We start from the raw sequence: 20,335 nt of genomic DNA, 5'->3' as shown, positions 1-20,335 counted from the left end.
CACAGTTGCCAAAATATTAATTAGGTAAATCTAAACAGACAGTGCTTAATAATTACCATAGTCTCCAGTTCATATCCCGTAAAAAGAGAGAGAAGGGGTACAGGGACAACTCGTGCCATTCCTTCACGGACTGCAGCAACCTGTTCATCAAATTCATGCAGTCTGTTCAAAGAAAAAGAAAATTCATTTTCTTAGACATATATAATTGATAATTTGCAGCTCTGAGGTCAAATACCAAAATATAGCAATTTTAACTAGACAAAAGTAACTGTTGTTTCAGGAAGTAATTTATTTAGTTTTTCTTTTGTGTGTATGTGTGGAGGGGGAGGGGGGAAACAGTATCCTCCTATTCCTGTGACCTCTGTGCCAAATCAAAACTGGCCTCTATTGGGGTAATTGCACCATGATCCTTTATTTATAGTTGCCAACTTTTGACAAACAAAAACTCAACATCTACTCTACTCCATGCTGCTCTCTTGTCCTGCCCTCATGCCACACCTACTGTTGCACTCTTAGACTGCCCTTATACAACCAACTGTCCACACTAGGGTTGCCATCTAAAAAAAACACAACCCTGTCACATGTACATAGGTTTTATGATTATTTAATAAAAACAAACCAAACCTGCAAAAAACAAACACATTCTAGAAATTATATACTATAGAACAGTGTTTCTCAACATGTGGTATACGTACCCTTAGGGGTATGTGAGCTGCTTGTTGGGGGTATGCATCACTCTTCCTCGTTAATGGCTACCGCCAAGGAATCCCATGCTTGCCCGCCTGCCCCCTCTGCCGAAGCTTCCTGCCTGCTCCGTCATGCCCTCCCCCCTCCACTGAAGCCGACCCAGATTTCCCTCCGATGTCAGAGCTGTCGAAGGGAAGCCTTCTGGGTCAGCGGGGTTCCCAGTTACCTCCTTCCTGCTTTCAGCGGCACTTGTTGAAAGGACACATCAGCAGCTCTTTCAACCTTGACCTCTTTAAAAAAAAAACAACCCCCAAATATAAATGACAATTAACATATTTTGTGCTTACAGTGTGCTTTGTTTTTTTATTTTGTGGTTATCATTATGTATGAATAAGATTATATTGTATGTATATGAAAAATGAATGGAAGAAATTGCATTATGATTAGCATTATAATAAAACCCTTTATAATAAAACCCTAAGCGCACATGCACACTTAGGGTTTTGTGATTCCTGCGGCGTGCTGTGTTAAATTTTGGAACACAGAGGCAGGGAACACGCCAGCGACTCCCCCCTCCCGCCCTCACTCACCAACCGCTGCCGCCCTACTGCTCCTCTTCAAAGCAGCCTGTTGAGGTTCGCCAGCTGGCTGTAGCAAACCTTGCAGGCTGCTTTGTTGAAGAGGAGCAGCAGCAGCGGCAGCGATTCGAGCTGGTGGGCCAGACACCAGGAACTATGGATGGAGGGATGGTAAGAACGGGAGGGGGGAAACAGAAGGGGACCATGGAGCAGGCAGGCATGGCATGGCACAACAGGGGACCAGGGGAAGAGGGAAAGGGGGCTGCTGGGAGGGGTGGGGTGGGGGCAGAGAGCAATCATGGGGGGAACAGAAAGGAGCCACGGAGCAGGCAGGCATGGCACAACAGGGAGCAGGGGGAGAGGGAAGGGGATGCTTTGGGGGGAGGGGTGTGCTGGGGGCAGACAGCAATCATGATTTGCTCTGGGAAGGGGGAACAGAAGGGGGCCATGGAGCAGGCAGGCATGGCACAACAGGGGGCAGGGGGCTGATTTGGGGGCAGACAGCAATCATGCTTTGCTCTGGGAGGGTGGGGGGAACAGAAGGGGGTCACGGAGCAGGCAGGCATGGCACAACAGAGCAAGGGCCAGGGGGAGAGGGAAAGGTGGGTTGCTTTGGAGGAGGGGTGTGCTGGGGCAGACAGCAATCATGCTTTGCTCTGGGAGGGGGGAACAGAAGGGGCCCACGGAGAGACAGACAGGCATGACACAACAGAGCAAGACAGACAGGGGGCCAGGGAGAGAGACAAAGAACCCCCCCCAGACAGACATCTACTATAGCGCCCGTTAATGTAACGGGCTTAAACACTTAAATTTATTCTTGTATACTGCCTATCCACAAAGTTCCAGGCGGTTAACAACAAAGAACTGTACAATCAGTGAAAGGTATATCAAATTAAAAACCAGAATGACATGATAAAGAATACATAATTATTTAACAAACTTATCAAACAAATGTGTTTTTAAAAACGTTATAAGAATCTGTTTGACAAATAAGTGGACTTAACCAAGAGTTCAGTTTGCCTAGTTGAAAGGTAAATGTCCTATTCAAGTTTCTTGTAACGACAGTTCTTAGTAGTATAATGGGTACACCTCATGTCAAAATGATTGACAGCTGTCAAAGATAAGGCCCAATCACTGGTCACTTCTGGGTTAAGTCACACCCACTCTCTGCTCAAACCCAGCCCACACCACACCCACTTTTGGCTAAGCCCCACCCAGGCCTCACCCACACCACACCCCTCCTGACCACTCTACGCCCATGCCCCACCCCCTCCCATGGTGATGGCCCTGCCCATGCCCCATGCCATATCACCGGAAATGCACTTTCTGATGATGTCACCAGAAATAGGGCGTGTTTGACCCCAGAAATATGCTTTCTGATGATGTCAGCGGCAATAAGAGTGCCTGCCATACCAGAAGTGCACATTCTGATGATGTAGGCGGAAATAGGGTAATTGAAGTGTGGGAAATGCACTTTTCTGACCATATCAGCGGAAACAGGGTAAATGAAGTGCTGGAAATGCATTTTTCTGATGAGACGGAAATGCATTTTCTGATGATGTTAGTGGAAACAGATTTAGTCGAGCCCCCGGAAATGATGCGGTCAAAAAAAAAAGAGTGTCTTTATTTTAACAGCCTTTTAGTTAAAAAAGTGTCTTTATTTTAACAGCCTTTTTGTTAAAAGTTAGGTTTTAAGAGCTAATGGTTAGAGCAGTGCAGAAACAGCTTAGAAAAGAAAAAAATACCTCTATAGATGCCTTTTTTTTTTCTTTCCTGGTTTTTTTATGAGACACTTCAGGAAATCTTAGTTAATGTGTGTGGGGAAGGGTAACACCCAGATTGTCAAGGTGACAGCTGATAAGCTGGTTATCATAAAGGTTCTTGCAGCCCCTGATAAAGCCAAGGGGGAGGGGGGAAGTGTGTTTAAACCTGTCTGAACATGTCCCTGCCTACTGGTGTTGTCATAGTGATGTATGCCTTGGCTCTTTAACAAGCAGGCTGCATGGCAGGGGGATAGAAAGATGCTGTGGGTTTGTGATTAAGCAATTTCCCCGAAAATAAGACCTAGTGCATTTTTGTGGCCCAAATATAATATGACAGTGTCTTATTTTTGGGGAAACACGGTAGTTAATTATGTTTGTAGCTTTCTAAATGGTTCAAGGAAATACAAATCAGAGAGCAGACCAGGGGAGGGTAAGCAGAAGTTAAACACTAAACAAAACTTTCCTCAACTGCTATCTGTGCCCTAGTCTGATCTAATGCTCTGAAATTCAACCTAAAATACTAATCTAGAATAAAATAATTTTTATATATAAACCCCAACAAAGCAAGCATATCAAACTCATGGCCCACAACAAATATCTTTGTGGCCCAGCCAATGCAATCCAATAAGTAATAATACGAGTCACAAAATTTCTCACGCAATCCATCGGTACCCAGCTGAAAACAATGATAAGCCAGTCGAAAACAATGATACAGTATATGATGATAATAATTTTATTTTTTATATACTGCCATACCTGAAAGTTCTAGGCGGTTCACAACAATCAAGCAGAGTACATACAATGCAATGCATACATCAGATTAAAATCTTCTAAAATTCAGCAAAATAAAATGCTAATTATATAAAGAAATACAATTTAAAATAGGATAAAAAGTTAGGTTAAAAGAATAAACCACATTAAGATTCTAGCCTATTAAATAGTTGAGTTTTTATCTGTTTTCTAAAGTCAAGGTAAGAGGAAGCTTCTAGCACCAGTTTGGCAAGCTATATATTCAATTTGGCCGCCTGAAAGGAAAAGGTTCTCTCAAGGAACCATTTGTGATGACAGAGTTTTATTGAAGGATATGCAAACAGTAGTATAACCAGTTGCTTAAGTACTACGATGCGGACACCTTTGGTACCCAAGACAAGTTCACGTCTCTAGTCATAACGTACCATTTCCCCCCACTAATACTAGCAGTGAATCAAACGATAATAATACCTACCATTAGTCTTGTATTGACTTGTCTGGTGCACCTAACAAGACATATTTCACTTTCAGAGTACAATAAAAATACGAGTATAAGTTTATTTACATTACACTTATTAATTTGTGCAATTATTCTGTGTCAGGTAAGTTAATATTTAAGAAAATATATTGATTTTTATTTTGTGTGTGTTAAAGATTACTCATTTATTTCAGATCCTTGTATTCAGTATGTCATTATCAAAACCAAGTGGTAGTAAAACTAAATGAAAAATTGCTGATGAACATAAAAATTTCCAAGAAAAGTGGGAATCGCAGTATTTTTGCTGTGAAGCAAAAGATAAAATAATTTGCTTCATATGCAATAATGCTATTAGTGTGCCAAAGTTATATAACATTAAACGGCACTATGAACGGCATAAATCAAAATATGACAATTACGAAGGATTAATGAGAAAAGAAAAGTTGAAAGAGCTCAAGTTGGGATTGAAAAAACAACATTTTTGAGGAATTTTTGGAAAAACGTGTCACTACAAAGGGACAAGATATGTTTAATTATGTTTATGAACTTCTGCAAAAATACAATTTACCTCTGCACAGGTCCTGGACCTGTTGGGCTGCCGCGTGAGCGGACTGCTGGGCATTGCTTATGTGCTTATGTGCTGAGGGAGGAAGTGATAGTTACCTGAATGCGTAGCTTTGCATGTTTGGCCCTTAATTTAGCTCTATCATTGTCCAAAATCTTTATAATTTTGGCAAAAAAGAAGCATGGATGTAAGGCACCCTTATGGATCACGTTTTTATAGTTTGGATGGCCTCAACCACCAATAAAGCTCTGAAAGATTTTGCTTTCGTGCCTAGCAAAGCAGGAGCCTCCAAGATGGCAGTGCAAGGCAGGCAGCATGCACCCTCCCTAATCATGGCAACTGCCCTGGAGGTAGTGATGTCTACCCAAGCCCAGCCAGAGCCGTTGGCAGAAGTGAAAAATCTTCTGAACAAAATCAGAGCTGATATAAAATCGGAGCAAGCCGAGCTCTCCACATTAGCTGCTGATCTCCAGAGTAAGACTGTGGAATTTGGGTACCGTGTCGGGGAGATGGACAAGCGTCTGGATGAACACCAGGATCAGCTTCAAGAATTCGATGTGTGTACAAAAGATCTTCATACACAGCAAACATACGTGTTAGATAAGCTGGAGGACTTGGAGAATTGAGGACATCGCTCGAATCTTCAAGTGCACAGTGTCCCCAAACAAGCTGAATATGTCAACTGTGAGAGGGTGGTCCAACAGGTGGCTAGTATGCTATTCTCCACCGATACTTCTTCAGTTTCTCCTGATACCATTGGCATTGAAAGGGCGCATCGAGACCTCACAGCATCCTGCGACAATCAGCCATGAGATATAATTGTCTGTTTCTCTGATTTCAAAACCAAAGCGGTCATGAAAGTGGCTAGAGCTCAATCTTTGAGACCTAGCATCTGTGACGCTTCGGAAGAGAGCGGTGATGAAACCAGTGTTGCATTATCTATGGGACAGAAATGTGAAATATCGGTGGTGACATTCGTTTGTACTAATTTTTTTATCTGGAAGGAAAACTGCAGAAAGTGCGGTCCCTAGAAGAAGTGGCCCAACTTTTTCCTGTGGAACAGTTTCTTCAGTGGGTGGCCTGCCCCATCTTCAGCTTCACGGCCGCCATGGCCTCGTTGACAGAGTGGGCTGCACTGGGAGCAGTCCCCAGGGCTGCCACGCATCGACATGAGTTGGTCCAGGATGTGTGGGTGTGGGTCTGAGTTTTTCAGCCAGTGTCTGGGCACCTTTCAGACATTATAAGGGAGAGTTGGACCTTCTATTATTGCTTTGGATCCGGGTTCTAATACTCTGTTTGATTGCTTAAGAAACATGAATGCTTTGGAGCTAGCTGATGAGACTTTGCAGCTACAGAAAGCTAAGCAACTGTATTTTGAATTTGGTAATAAGCCTAGCTGTCTTCTGGCCACAAACTTAAAAAACAAGTTCTCTGTAATCACATCTCCTGTCTTAAAACAGTTGATCTTAAAATAGTCAATGGGAAAGTCTTGAATTTCTCAGCAGACATTGGAAATAGCTTCCGTAAGTATTTTCAAAAGATTTACTGCCAGAGGAATACACTCTCGGCAACTGAGCTGGAGACTTATTTGGCTCCCCGCCATTTCAGAGGGGGAGGCCCTACAATTGTCCCTTCCTATCACGCTCATTGGGGCCATTCCAGATATACTAATAACTTTTATAAAAGCTTCAGGGGATTATTGGCCTGAGTTTTCAATTCCCTGGGAGAGGAGCCTGGCCTACAGAGTACTGCTTGTGAATCTTATAACAACAAAACAAAGGATACTGCATTGAACAGTTTGAATCCAAATATGGTCCAATTGGATACAAACTGTTCAATGTTCTAAGGATTGCGATTAGAGCTTTGCTTTTTGTCAAGAACTTGGCATCTTGTACATTATTGCTGTAGTATCCTTTCTTGTTTTGTTGCTTGACATTGTTTACTGCAGTTCTGTTGGATTTTTTGCTTGTGTTTGCCTTGTGACCAATATCCCTTCTAAATACTGATTATAAACTTTTCACAAGGCTTTTGGCCCAGCGGCTGCAGGGTGTGCTGCCGAAGCTCATACATGTGAATCAAATGGGTTTTATTTCTCAATGTTAGACATTCGACAATATGAAAACAGCGGTACATTTCATGTGGCATATACGGCAGCAGGGGTTCCTTCACTGGTACTTTCTCTCGACACCGAGAAGGCATTTGGTAGAGTCAGTTGGAGATTCCTATTTGGGGTTCTAGAAAAAATAGGATTCGGGAAACAATTCTTAATGTTGGATTTCTTTATTATATCATGAACCCTCTTCACAATTTAAAATCAATGGTTTTCTGTCAGAACCAGTGACATTGTTGAGGGGTACAAAGCAGGGATGTCCCATGTCCCCGTTACTACTTGCCATCACAATGGAACCTCTGGCTTGCTTGATTCGTGCGAATCCTGACATACAGGGCTACTGGATACATGATGTGTCCTATAAAATCTTACTCTTTGCAGATGATGTGCTATTGTTTATCAATAACCCAACAAAACCTTTGACCAAGTTGACGCAGGTCTTATCAGCATATGGCCAGGCAACAGTGAAAAATCAGAGATCCTCAATTTGACTTTGAGGGTGCAGCAGGTTCAGGAGTTACAATCCCAATTCCCTTTTTGTTGGGTGCATAAATCCATCAAATTTCTGGGGGCCCAGTTGACGAAAGATCCTGCGCATTTATTTAGTGCCAATTTTCCACCCCTACAAAAGCAGTTGTTTCAGGAACTAGATCAATGGGATGGAATGACAATTGGGTAGATGGGGAGAATTGCGGCTATAAAAATGATAATATTACCCAAATTACTATATCACTTTATGGCATTGCCAATTGCAATCCCAAAGCATATATTTGGAGACACAAACCTCCTTGGGTACGGCGGGCAATTCTATCTCAAGCAAAGAAGAAGGGAGGGATGGGAGTTCCAAACTTTATTGTCAGGCTGCTTTGGTACAAGAAGTTGCATTCTGGGTGGGCTATATAGATCTCCCATGGATAAATTTAGAGCAAGCCTTTTCCACAGAAATTTCTCTTTGGTCCCCAATGGCCCTTTTTGAAGGTTATCTTGCAAACCTGGTATTCCCTGCATAAGAAAATGTTTTCAGAATGTAAGTTTTTGCTCAGACTCCTATTTCTGTACTGGAGGGCTTTGTTCGGGGAGAAGAGGATCTGGTCTGATATCACGGCAGTCCGCTTAATATTCGGACTAAAGAAAAGTGATCACGTTAGTTCCTTCTGGTTATCAATTGAGGCACGAATTCTATTAAAATTCTCCTGCTTTTGCTACAAACTAGTCTGGGGAATGGCCTCCAACTATCTTCTACCTCACTTCGAATTCTACTCTTCCACTAGGTCTACCAGAAACTGCAACTTCTTTGCATACCCGAAAATCACAGGCTGCAGATATCGAACCTTCCTAGACAGAACATTCAAGTTTCAAGCTGGTAGACAGCAAACTTGGCTAGGCTACTTCATTGATGTCGCTAGGTTGACCTTTAATTCCGGAAAGAATTAAAGACCACCTTGTTTAAGAAATTCATGTCCTAGCCAGACTTTCTCCCCACGATCAAAGCTACCACACTTCATCCAAATTCTTTATAGGTATCCTATATTCTCTGTCTGCTATAATGTCCTCTTCACAATTGTACCCAGCTTCATACTGGTGCCCGATCATTTTCAATGTAATATGAAAACAAGTTAATTCTTATTCTGTAACCTATGTATATTTTTCTTCTAACCAATTTGCACCTTGTGATCACTGACCGCTCAATGTCCTCTTATCTATTGTGACAGGGAAGCTCCTGTCACCGATTTAAACCCAGTTTTAAACCCTGCCATGCAAAGGGCTGTCCCTATTCCTAAGCCCAGGAAGCTGCCCATTAACCCTGTTCCTATTACAAAGAGCCAACAGGCAGGGCAAGGCAGAGAGAGAAGGGCAGAAACCACAATATCTGATTTAGGGCACTATAATCCCTTTTATAATTCCTTGGGCAGTTCTCCAGTAAAGCCTCTGGTGAAGGGTTAAGGAAAGGGGTGGAGCTGACAGGCAAGACGAACCTAGAGGGAGAGTGGGAACGAGCCTGCAGCATAAAACCTGGGAACACTCGGGGGAACTCAGGAACTGCAAGAGAGAGACTGCTGTGCAGAGCAGGAAGGAAACAGCTGGGAGTTTTCTTTCACAGTCCCGGGCTAAAGAACAGGCTGCCCTACAGCCCTCATGAATTACCAAACTTCTGGCTCCCAGGCAGAAGCTCAAGGGAGGAGAAAGGCTTCCAGAGCAGGGTTGGCCGGTAGCTGCCCCTGAAGGGAATTCCTATCCAGCCTCAGAGAGCGGGGAGTCTCTAATGGAGATAGATATAGAGGTCTCTGAAGGAAGTGAAATGGAGTGCAGTCTGGCAGCCTGGGATCTCCTATCTAATTACAGTCAATGAGGTAATGAATGGGGGAGGGGAATGAAAGTTAACGTCTTTCTGTGCAGCGTTCTTTCTCCCTTAGGCAGGACTGTAAGGAAGTGTGAATGGGTCAATTAGCACCCGAGAGATAGGCCTTGCAGAGAGAGAATGAAGGAGGTGGGAACCCTAATTAACTCCCAAGAAAAGTCTGAACGGGACTTCAGTGACTTTTGAGTACCTCTAGGAGGAATATGGCCTGTCCTCCAAGGATGAATTTTCTTATATACAATTAAGGCTCTTTCTAGTTAAACATGCCTTTTGGGATCTTAGCTTGGAAGAAACTAAATTGGAACAAGCATTGCAGAGGGGGATGGGAATTTTCCATTTATATGGGGCTCTGCTTGCCCGGGAGGCCCCTGAAGATTGTTATAGGGACCGATGGGAGCAGGAGTTGGGGGTAAAGTTGTGAGACCCTGCTTGGTTAACATTATATAAAGGTCTTTTTTCTATTCCACTAGCTTCCTCATTAATTGAAAATGGATACAAAATCTATTACCAATGGTATATGACTCCTCAACGCTTATCCCAGATTTATGATCATCATGAGAATCTATGTTGGAGGTCCTATGGAGGTGAGAGGTCTTTTCAACATATATGGTGGTCGTGTCCTGTCATAAAGCCTTATTGGAATATGGTGGGTCAATTGACAATTCGCATTACCCGGAGGCACTGTCCTATGTTGAAGGAATGCTTTCTTACCCGGTTACACACCACCAGGAAATTGTTTAGCCTTGTTTGTACTGTGGCTTGCCTGCTCTATCGTCTGGATTATGTACATTTTAATGTGTAAATTAAAGGCGGTTCCCCTGTATTAGTATTTTGGGGTTGTTCCATATGTAAGCTGAATTGGTATCTCTCCAACTATTGATCAGCAAGTGGTCCAGTTCTCTGATGGCCAATTAGTCGAACCAATAGAATCACATCTTCCTGAAGTAGTTGGCGAACCTGTGAACATGAAGAATTGCAGATCATGAGTGTTCACAATCTGTTCTTCGAGCTCGACCCACACAGGTGAAGAAACTGTGCCAAATTTAGTGAGCCAATGGAAACTCTGTCGGAGCAAAAATGAGGTGTGCTAGAAAAACTGACTCCACCTTGTCACAAACACTCCTCAGAGCGGAGCTCAACTGTGACAAAACTTATGCTCTGGCGTGCCCCCTATGACCAGGGGTATCTTCAGGACTTTTGGTTGGCCCTAGGCAACTGCCTAGGCCTGGGAGAACACAAGGTAAGTATTGGCTTCAATTTACCACACTTCAAACAGAGTTCTTCAAGAAAGAATAATGCATTTTATTCTGACCTTGGTAGTCCAAAAAGGTGTAACACACAGGTAAATATCGGCAGCATTTCACAAATTAAGCTTCAAAACAAAATAAAGGTACTAAAGAAAACCAAATACAGTTTGTCTTGCTTGAGTTCTTGCACTCTGGTTCAGCAATGAATTTATACTGATATTCAAAAACAAAAACCAAACTTCCTCTCAGCAGTATTTATCTCTGAAGGAATGAAAGGTAAACATATAAAGTCCAGACAATTTTTATAGCAGCAAAAGTTATATACCTAGTTATGCAGCAAGCCACAGCACAGCTTTTTGCTCAGAGATTACTTTCACTGCAGCTACCTTTTGGAAGGCAGCACAGCTGTGGGAAATCACCTGATTACACTACCAGGAAAACGGTAGCCACAGTAAGGTTTCAAAACAAAACAAAAACCCATTCATTCAGTTCCCAAGTTCTTTAGCTCCAAACTTTGCTTTAGGAAAGACAGTTATCAGCATTCAGGTAAGTATACTTCTCACATCACAAATAATGATTAGCTCAAAGACAGGCAGTAAATTCCTAAGGCATTTCTTGCACAGAAAGAAAGCAAGAACCCCCCCCCCCCAAAAAAAAAAAAAACCACCAACTGCTTCTCAGCTACTCACTGTCTTTCAGTTAGTGTCCATGAGTTCTATCTGGCTCCCTAGCATAGGGCCAGCGTCTTGCACTTTCATACCTTCCACACATTCAGGGATCTGCATTCGCCAATCTGAAAACTCTGCCTCTGCCTCTTGATCCCAAGGCTCTGGCACTGCTTTGGGCTGCTGGAGTGACTCACCCTCGTCACTCGCTCCTCCCCCTGCTGTTTGCTTCAGCCTGCTTTTAATCAATCCACAGCCAATCCCCTTCAGCCTGTAGAGGGGGATGGGCTTTGGTGCTACTGCAGGCTTTCCTTGTTTGCTCTGCCTGGGTTTCCTAGGCTCAACTATTTTATCTTTGGCTGCCCTTGCTGACTTATGCACAGAATGCTGCTGTTGCCAGTCTGCCTGCCCCTGATCCAGATCACCACTGCTCTGGTCATATGGGTAAGGGAGGTCAGCCTCAAGTTGGTCACCAGAATTGACCTGGTCAGCTCTTCTGAACTGGATCCTATTAGCGCCAAAACTAGTGCTGGTGCTAGGTTTGTCACAACCTTCATCTTTTTCTTTTTTTAATTCTCTGCTTTCTTGAGTGAATTAGAAAGCAAATATTCCGATTTGACCTACTTTACCGAGTTATGTTGGTTATCTTACAACCAAGGAACTTAAACAATTCTGGGACTTGAAAGAAGAAATATGTCTAATTTAATCTAATCCTTAAGTTTATATACCGCATCATCTCCATGAGAATGGAGCTCGACACGGTTTACAAGAACTTAAAATAGTGGGTAGAGAAGAAGAAAAAGGATTACATGAACTTATGTGTAGAAGGGGGGAGAGAAAGGGGGGAAGGATAGAGCTACAATTTGCTGAAAAGCCAGGTTTTCAGTTGTTTGCGGAATAACTGAAGGGAGCTCAGGTTCCGCAGCGGGGTGGTGAGGTCGTTCCAAAGACCTGTGATTTTGAAGAGAAGGGATTTTCCCAGTTTGCCTGAATAGTGGATGCCGCATGGAGAGGGGAAGTCTAGTTTAAGCCTTTGGTCAGTTCTGGAGGAGTCGGGACTGGAGGAGTTGAAAGACAGTGGGATAAGAGAGGCAGGATTCCATGAATGATCTTGAAAGCCAGGCAGGAACATTTGAAATGGATTCTGGAGATTATTGGGAGCCAATGAAGTTTGGCAAGGAGTGGGGAGGCATGGTCAGACTTGCGTTTTGAGAAGATCAGTTTGGCTGCAGTATTCTGGATTAGCTGGAGTCTTAGAATACTTTTTTTTGATAGATTTAAGTAGATGGCGTTGCAGTAATCTAGTTTGGAGAGGATGATGGATTGGACAAGGATGGCAAAGTGTTGTTGGCTGAAGTAGGATCTAGCTTTCCTCAGCATGTGAAGGCTGAAAAAGCATGATTTTGCCAAGGAGTTGAGGTGGTCATTGAGGGAGAGAGAGGAATCGATAGTGATAACTAAAAATTAAGACACAAGGTTGTTTTCTGATCCAGTATGGTTACAAGATTTTTCCTTCATGGTTGATATAACAAAATACTTAAGTGATTTAAATTTAAAACTCCAAGGAAAAGATCAGATCATTATGAACATATGTGTTCTTTAGGAAAAGCAGTTGAAAAATGAAGATTTAACACACTTTCCAACATGCAACAAACAAATCAAGTTTAGGTGAAATTGCATCGTATCAAAAATATGCAGAAAACATTTTAAGCCTTAGAGCTGAGTTTGAAACAAGATTTGCAGATTTTAAATTTTTGGAAAACAAGTTTTCTTTGATTTTCTCATATGCCTAATATGCAAATGGAATTAATTGAAATCCAGTGCGATTCAGATTTGAAGACAAAATACAGTGAAGTTGGCTTGCTTGAATTTTACAAATTTATTTTATTTATTTATTTAATCATTTATATACCACTTATATCCTAAGTGGTTTACATTCAGGTACTTTATCATATTTCCCTATCTGCCTTGGCAAGCTCAAACTCTATCTAGTGTACCTGGGGCAATGAGGGGATTAAGTGACTTGCCCAGAGTCACAAGGAGCAGTGAGAGATATGAACCCACAACCTCAGGGTGCTAAGGCTGTAGTTCTAACCACTGTGTCAGCCTGGTTTGAAAATACTCGAAAATTCACATATGAAATTAATTCCATGTTTGGAAGTACTTATCAATGCGAGCAGTTGTGAAAGGAAATAAGTCTCCTGTCAGATTCAGAATTACCAAAATTCACCTTGGGTCAGTTATAAAAGTAGTCACTGCGGACAAGATTTTCCCCGAAATAGGAAGAGATGCTAAGAAGAAAACATTAATTTAAAAAAAAAAATCTTTATTCATTTTCAAACTTACAATAAGTGTGTCAATATGTTAAAACAGATTAACAATATGTTAAAACAGATTAACAATAAATAAATAGCTCTTATCTCCCACCCTTCCTACCCTTTCCTATTATATAATCAAATACCTTGTACAATATGTAATAATAAAATTACCCTCCCCCCTCATAATTGAATCTGTAAATTTAAGGGAAAAAATGTCATCTAATCAGTACAATATTTTGTTAATGGCTCCCACACATCTTGAAATTTCCTAAAACATCCTCGCTGTATTGCAATAAATCTTTCCATTTTATAAATATGACACAAGGAATTCCACCAGAAATTATAATTTTCCAATTATAGGTAATTTGTTGAATGGCAACCCCAGTCATTATAAGTAATAATTTGTTATTATTTGAAGAGATCTGACTTTTTGCTCTCATTGCAGCACTGTATCATATGATCTAATAAACAATTAATTTGGTCCCAAATTGATTTCCAAAAATTCATAATAAGTGGACAATAGAATAATAAATGATCCAAAGTCCCTGCTTCGAGATGACAGTGCCAACATCTATTAAACTTAGAGCTATCCAATTTTTGTAACCGAACAGGGGTCCATAATGCTCTATGTAACAGAAAAAAACCATGTTTGTCTCATAGATGCCGACACTGTACATTTCATCCTCCAAGTCCAAATTTGTGTCCATTGAGATGCAGAAATTTTATGCTTAATCTCAATACTTCAAATGTCTCTAAAACCATTGTTTGGTTTCTTTTTAATAAATCCTGTTAACAATTTATACCACTGGGCAGCCTGGTGACCCAGGAAGTCCGCCTGAAAGCATAACAACTCTATACTATATTGATTATTAAGGTTTATCCACTCAGGGAACCCAGCCTGAATGGCCTCCTTCAGTTGCAACCATCTAAAACTTTATGATTTATTGAGGCCATATTTATGTTGCAACTGTGAAATCTCAAGCAGTTTACCATTAGAGATAACATCATTCAATAAATGTATTCCTGCTATCATCCAATGCTTCCAGGAGACCTTTTCTCCACCAATTTGAATCTTGGAGTTCAGCCGTATAGATTGATTTGTAGATTTGTGAATTGGAATAGTTGTTAAATTACTTACATATCACAGTGTTTTCCATGTACCAACTAATATTCTGTTATCTTTACAGTACCTAGGCATTTTGGTACTGAGAACATGGCATAGACGTATAGGAGACATGAGTTGCCATTCTAACCACATCCAATCTGGAAGTTTTTCCATGAGCTCTGGGAGGACCCTGGCGCAAAATATAGGATTGATGGTACCTATAAAAATTGGGAAAATTTACCCCTCCCTCTGAAATCAGCTTTTGTAAAGATACCAAAGCAACTCTAGGAGTTTTACCCAGCAAAATACATTTTGTATGAATGCTATTTAATCTTTTATATAAGGACCCTTGAAAAAAAAAAACGGCAACATACCCATCTGATAACAAACCACAGGCAAAATCATCATTTTAATAGTTTGGACTCTCCCCCACCATGAAAGATGTAAAGGATTCCATTGCTCACACATTTCTGTTATCTTCTGTAATAAAAATTTTTCATTTATTTTCATTGTTTCTTCCAACGTATTTTTAATCCAAATGCCTAAATACTTTATTCCATCTTCTTTCCAAAGAAAGGGAAATGAATCAAACAAACCTTTTGTACAGTGGACATTAAGAGGAAGAATTTCTGATTTACTCCAATTTATCTTGTATCCTGAAAATTTTCCAAATTTCTCAATCATTTCAAGTAAGCAAGGAATGGTTGTCTCAGGATTCCTCAAATAAAGCAGTATATCTTCTGCATAAGCAGAGACCTTGTATTCCCGATCTGAATAAGGAATACGCCATCTCCTTTGCTTGCCGAATAGCTAATAACAAGGGTTCTAATACAATATCATAAAGCAGAGGAGATAAGGGACAGCCTTGTCTAACCCCCCTCTGCAACCTAAAATCTTCTGAAAAATTATTATTAATATACAATCTAGCAACAGGGGAGCTATACAATGTTTGAATCATTTGTATAAATCCTGAACCTATACCAAACCATTCCAACGCTTGATACATGAAGGTCCATTCAACACGATCAAAGGCCTTCTCTGCATCGAGGGATACAGAAAAAGCCAGATCATTTAAGGCTTTTGATAAATTCAACATATGTAAGGTCAGCCTAGTGTTGTTAGAAGAATGTCTCTGAGCAACGAATCCTGTTCGGTGCATTTCAATAATAAAAGGGAGAGCTTTAGCCAAACGTATAGCCAATGTTAAGGAAATAGGCCTGTAGTTTGAAACCAGTGTGGGATCTTTATTTGGTTTTGGTAAAACTATAGTTAATGATTCTGCCATGGTACCTGTAATACAACCTTTAGTTAGTTGAGTCTGATATAAATTTAACAAATATGGTAATTTGGAATGATTTATAAAACTCTACTGTAAAACCATCTCCACCTGGAGCAGATCCAACTCTAAGGGACTTCAATGCTCTCTGCAATTCATTTATTGATATTGACTTTTCTAAACTTTCTTCACAAATTTTCAGCCCCTTGATTAAATTTAAAAATTCTAATCCATCCTTTTCTTTATTTAAATAAGGCTCAGAAGAATATAGATCTTTATAAAAATTTAAAAATTGTTTTAGAATAGGACCAATTTGAGAATAAGTATTCCCTTTTTCGTCTTTAATCGCTATTATCTTTGGTTTTCATTTTTTTACTTTTAGATAATTTGCCAATAATCTTCCCGCCTTATTTGAATTTCCATAATACAATGGCTGTTGAGAAAATAAGTCTTTTCTTATCAGTTTAGAAGAAATCTCATTATACTTCCCTTTCGCTTTCAAGAGGTCTTGTAATGTAGAGTATTCCCATTTATCGATTAATTTTGATTCTAATATCTTTATAACTTGTTCCAAACTATAAAATTGTTTTTTAATTTGTTTTTTAATATATGCCAAAAAATAAATAATTTGACCCACAGCGTTTCCATAGAGATATCTTCCATATTATTAATTTGAAAATAATCATTTATTTTCATCTGTATTTCCTCAATAAAACTTGGTTCCGCCAGCAATGCATTATCAAATCTCCATACAGATCTTGGTCAATTATTTTAATTTTAATCCACACCCCACCATGATCAGACAAAATAATTGGATCTATGAAGGCTTGTGTTATTTGTTGAATTAATGAATTTGAAACAAATATATAGTCTATTCTTGAAAACGATTTGTAGACATGGGAGCAAAACTAAAAATTCCCAATCATCAAAATGAAATATTTGCCATATATCTTTCAACTCACAATTTTGTACCAAATTATCTAATCCTAATGATTTCATAATTTTGCTAGTTTTTTTTTTAATCTATTAAAGGATCTATGACAGCATTAAAATCCCCTGCCACAACTAAATTAGATGTATAATCGGAACTGATATAATCCGGATAAAGTAGCCTATTCTATCAAGTAAAGTTGAATGAGATTGAACAACGGTATATTTTTACACTTGATACGGTGGAGCCTAGGGGTTTGAACAATGAGATTGAATGGGCAACTGTGATTGGATGAGTTTAGAGCGAATGAGATACAGGGGGCGTGAACATTGATGAAGATTGGTGGGAGGATTTAAACCCGGGGGATAGACGCCGCCGCCATTTTTCTTAAACATCAGAAACTGAGTCGGATGACGGCAGCAACCCCGGTTAGTTATATATTTAAGATTTTGAAGGAATATTAAAAGGCAGGTTAGTTGTTTGGGGGGGAGGATAGTTGGGTTTTAGTGGTTGTTCTCAACTCTCCTCTCTTTACTTTTTGATTATCTATGGGGACCCTTGATACAGCTCCTTAGGGGGCGAAACATGTCGGGTCAGACTCCCAGGTGTTGGCTGAATATTAAGTTGAGCTAAGTACTAAGCACTTTATATTTATATATTTATATGTTGGATATTTATTCCTTATTTAAATTACAAATATTGATGATTGCAAAAATGTCACTTCAAACATAGTGAAATGGATAGCCAATGATGAGGCACCACGTAATGCTTCCTGCAGTTCCAAGTTAACACAGCGGAGGAGTGGTGGGGCTGAGGCTTCCTAATAGATGAAAGAAGATAGAAAAGGCTACTTTATCCGGATTACAGTGGTACCTCGGTTTACGAGTGCACCGGTTTGCGAGTGTTTTGCAAGATGAGCAAAACATTTGCAAAATTGGTGCCTTGGAAACCGAGCATGGCTCGATTTACGAGCACCCCCCTTGCGAAACGGCACCCCCCTGCCACGATCCGACCCCCCCCCGACACAATTGGGCACCCCCCTGCCGCTTCTTACCCTCATCTGGGCACTCTTGAAGACCGGCCCTCGTCTACTGGGCCTTGAGCATCTGAGCATGCTCAAGGCCTGCGAGTTCACGTTCTGAACGTCCGATCTTCTAGAGTGCCCAGATGAGGGTAAGAAGCAGCGGGGGGGGGTGCCCAATTGTGTCGGGGGGGATGTCGGATTGTGTCGGGGGGGGTGCCCAATCGTGTCGGGGGGGGGGGTCGGATCGTGTCGGGGGGGGGAGGTCGGATCGTGGCGGGGGGGGGTGCCGGTTCGAGGCAGGGGGGGTTCTGGATCGCAGGGGGGGTTCTGGATCGCAGGGGGGGGCCTTCGAGGGGAGCAATGCCGGTTCTCGGGGAGGGGGGAGGAACGCATCAAAGCGAGTTTCCATTATTTCCTATGGGGAAACTCGCTTTGATAAACGAGCATTTTGGATTACGAGCATGCTCCTGGAACGGATTATACTCGTAATCCAAGGTACTACTGTATATCAGTTCCGATTATACATTGAATAAAGGCTGGATAAAGAAACTATTCGTTTAAATATTGATTGCCAATGATTGATACAACTAAATTAGAAGCAGCCAGTGGTAACAATAATTGTTGTAGAGATTTAAAAAATTCAATTTGGTTCATATTAGGTGCGTATACATTGAATAGCGCCATGGAAGTATTTCCCATGTATCCATCTTCCTGCAGGATCAGCAGCAATCAACTTAAACATAGCATTACATTTTTTATTTACTAATATTGCTAAACCTGCTTTTTTCTTCATAGCTGGGGCAAAAAAGCAATGTTTTACCCAATTCCTTCTAGCTTTTTGGACTCTAAAGCTGATTTATCTATCTGTTTTGCTGTTTTAAAAACAAAAGTGTTTTCTTCCTTTTTATTGGATGGTTGAGGCCATTAACATTTAACGAAAATAATTTAAGCTCCATTAAGATATTTACTCCTATAACACATGAACTTCAACAAGTACTTCATCTCTTTATAATTTTTCTGTGCTTTAGCACTCTTTTCCCTTAATTTACTATATGGAACATCCCCCCTTTCCCTTGATTTCTTAAATATTATATTTCTAAAATCCCTCCTTTCTTATATTATGATAACTTGAAGACATAAGATCAGACTAGCCTCCCTTCCCTCCCAGGCATCTTACTTTATTATTTCTTCTATACTTTAAAAGTTGATTAATCTATATAATTAAAAGATTATAAAACCCCTTAATTTCCCTTTTAATGTGATTCTTGTAATTCCAAGTAATTACATAAAAAATTTGCATAAATTCATTGGAAAAAATATATAATTAAAGTTATATTATGTTCAATATATCAATCCAATTGTGAAAAATACATTATATTTCCCCCTATAATTTCTCCTTGATAATATTAAGTTAATTTTAATCTAAAAGTGCATTATAATACTTCAATTTATCAAATCTAATTGAAATAATAAAACAATTTAGTATAATCATAAAATAATCAATGTTTAAACGCGCTAGATTAGAAAAATCATCTATCTAAAAACCATTACCCTTTATTCATGAATTAGAATTAATTAATTTAATTATTTTCATAAAACATGGAATAGGTCTCAAAGTTGCTGCGCTCTCCAGAACTGTCACCAGCTACGGCACCCCTCCTGGGACTATTTTGTCAGTCTTTCAACCCTCCAGTCCAGAGCTGTGATTGGGTATCGGGCTATACATGCTGAAATACATAGTGATGGCTAAGGTCAAGAGTAGCTGCTACTCTGCTGACGAAGCAAGGACACAGGGCTCATGCATTCCTCATCTTGATTGTTTTCACACTGTCTCAGATCTTCCTCCACTCTCGACTGGTTGCAGAGAAGCCTCATGCAGCAGAGTTGGTTACAGGCAAACACTATGTTGTAGGACAGCTTCCATTTCCTGAGGGCATTGAATTTTTTTTTTAAGTTCTTCACGTTTATGAAAGAGCAATTCCAGTTCACTTCCTGCTTCCTGTTCTGTGGCTTGATCCAAGGGCATACCAGGCACTTAAAAGCTATCACCTTATCCTCTGGGTCCTTAACGAGAAGTTCCCGGATGAAGTCTCCAGCCATCTCACTGCTCTCACTGAACCAACAGCCATCAAATTCACAGTTTCCGGAGACCACGCTAGTCAGCGTTACCGAGACTGTTCCTCCCCGAAAGGGGGACATGTCTCTCAACAGAATGTGGGCAATACGACACATTGATGGTCACCCCAGCCTCAACTCTCTGAACCAGGCCGAAGTCAACAATCTCAATCCTAGGACTAGGCATAGCCTCCTCCAACAGCATGATGTCCTCCGGCTTTGGGTCAAAGTGAGCGATGCGGCAGAAGTGCATGTAGGCTACTCTAGGAACTCAACAGCTTCTGTCTCACTCAAAGCTTCCTTCTCCGTAATGAAATGAAAGAGCTCTCTCCTGCAGATAAGTTCCAAGGTGAGCACCATCTCA

General features: G+C 40.7%; 1 protein-coding gene across 1 annotated transcript in view; it reads right to left on the bottom strand.

Moving 5' to 3' along the window:
- The window catches only part of HERC2 (HECT and RLD domain containing E3 ubiquitin protein ligase 2), a 3,346,202-nt gene that overhangs the window by 36,589 nt on the left and 3,289,278 nt on the right, over positions 1-20,335 (bottom strand). Inside the window, 1 exon segment of the mRNA XM_033948978.1 lies at positions 57-162. Coding sequence (XP_033804869.1) covers positions 57-162 — 106 coding nt within the window.

Source organism: Geotrypetes seraphini, chromosome 6 (genome assembly GCF_902459505.1).
Source record: "Geotrypetes seraphini chromosome 6, aGeoSer1.1, whole genome shotgun sequence".
Taxonomy (NCBI): domain Eukaryota; kingdom Metazoa; phylum Chordata; class Amphibia; order Gymnophiona; family Dermophiidae; genus Geotrypetes; species Geotrypetes seraphini.
The sequence above is the reverse complement of the archived record's forward strand: the minus strand, read 5'-3'. Positions and strand labels throughout refer to the sequence as shown.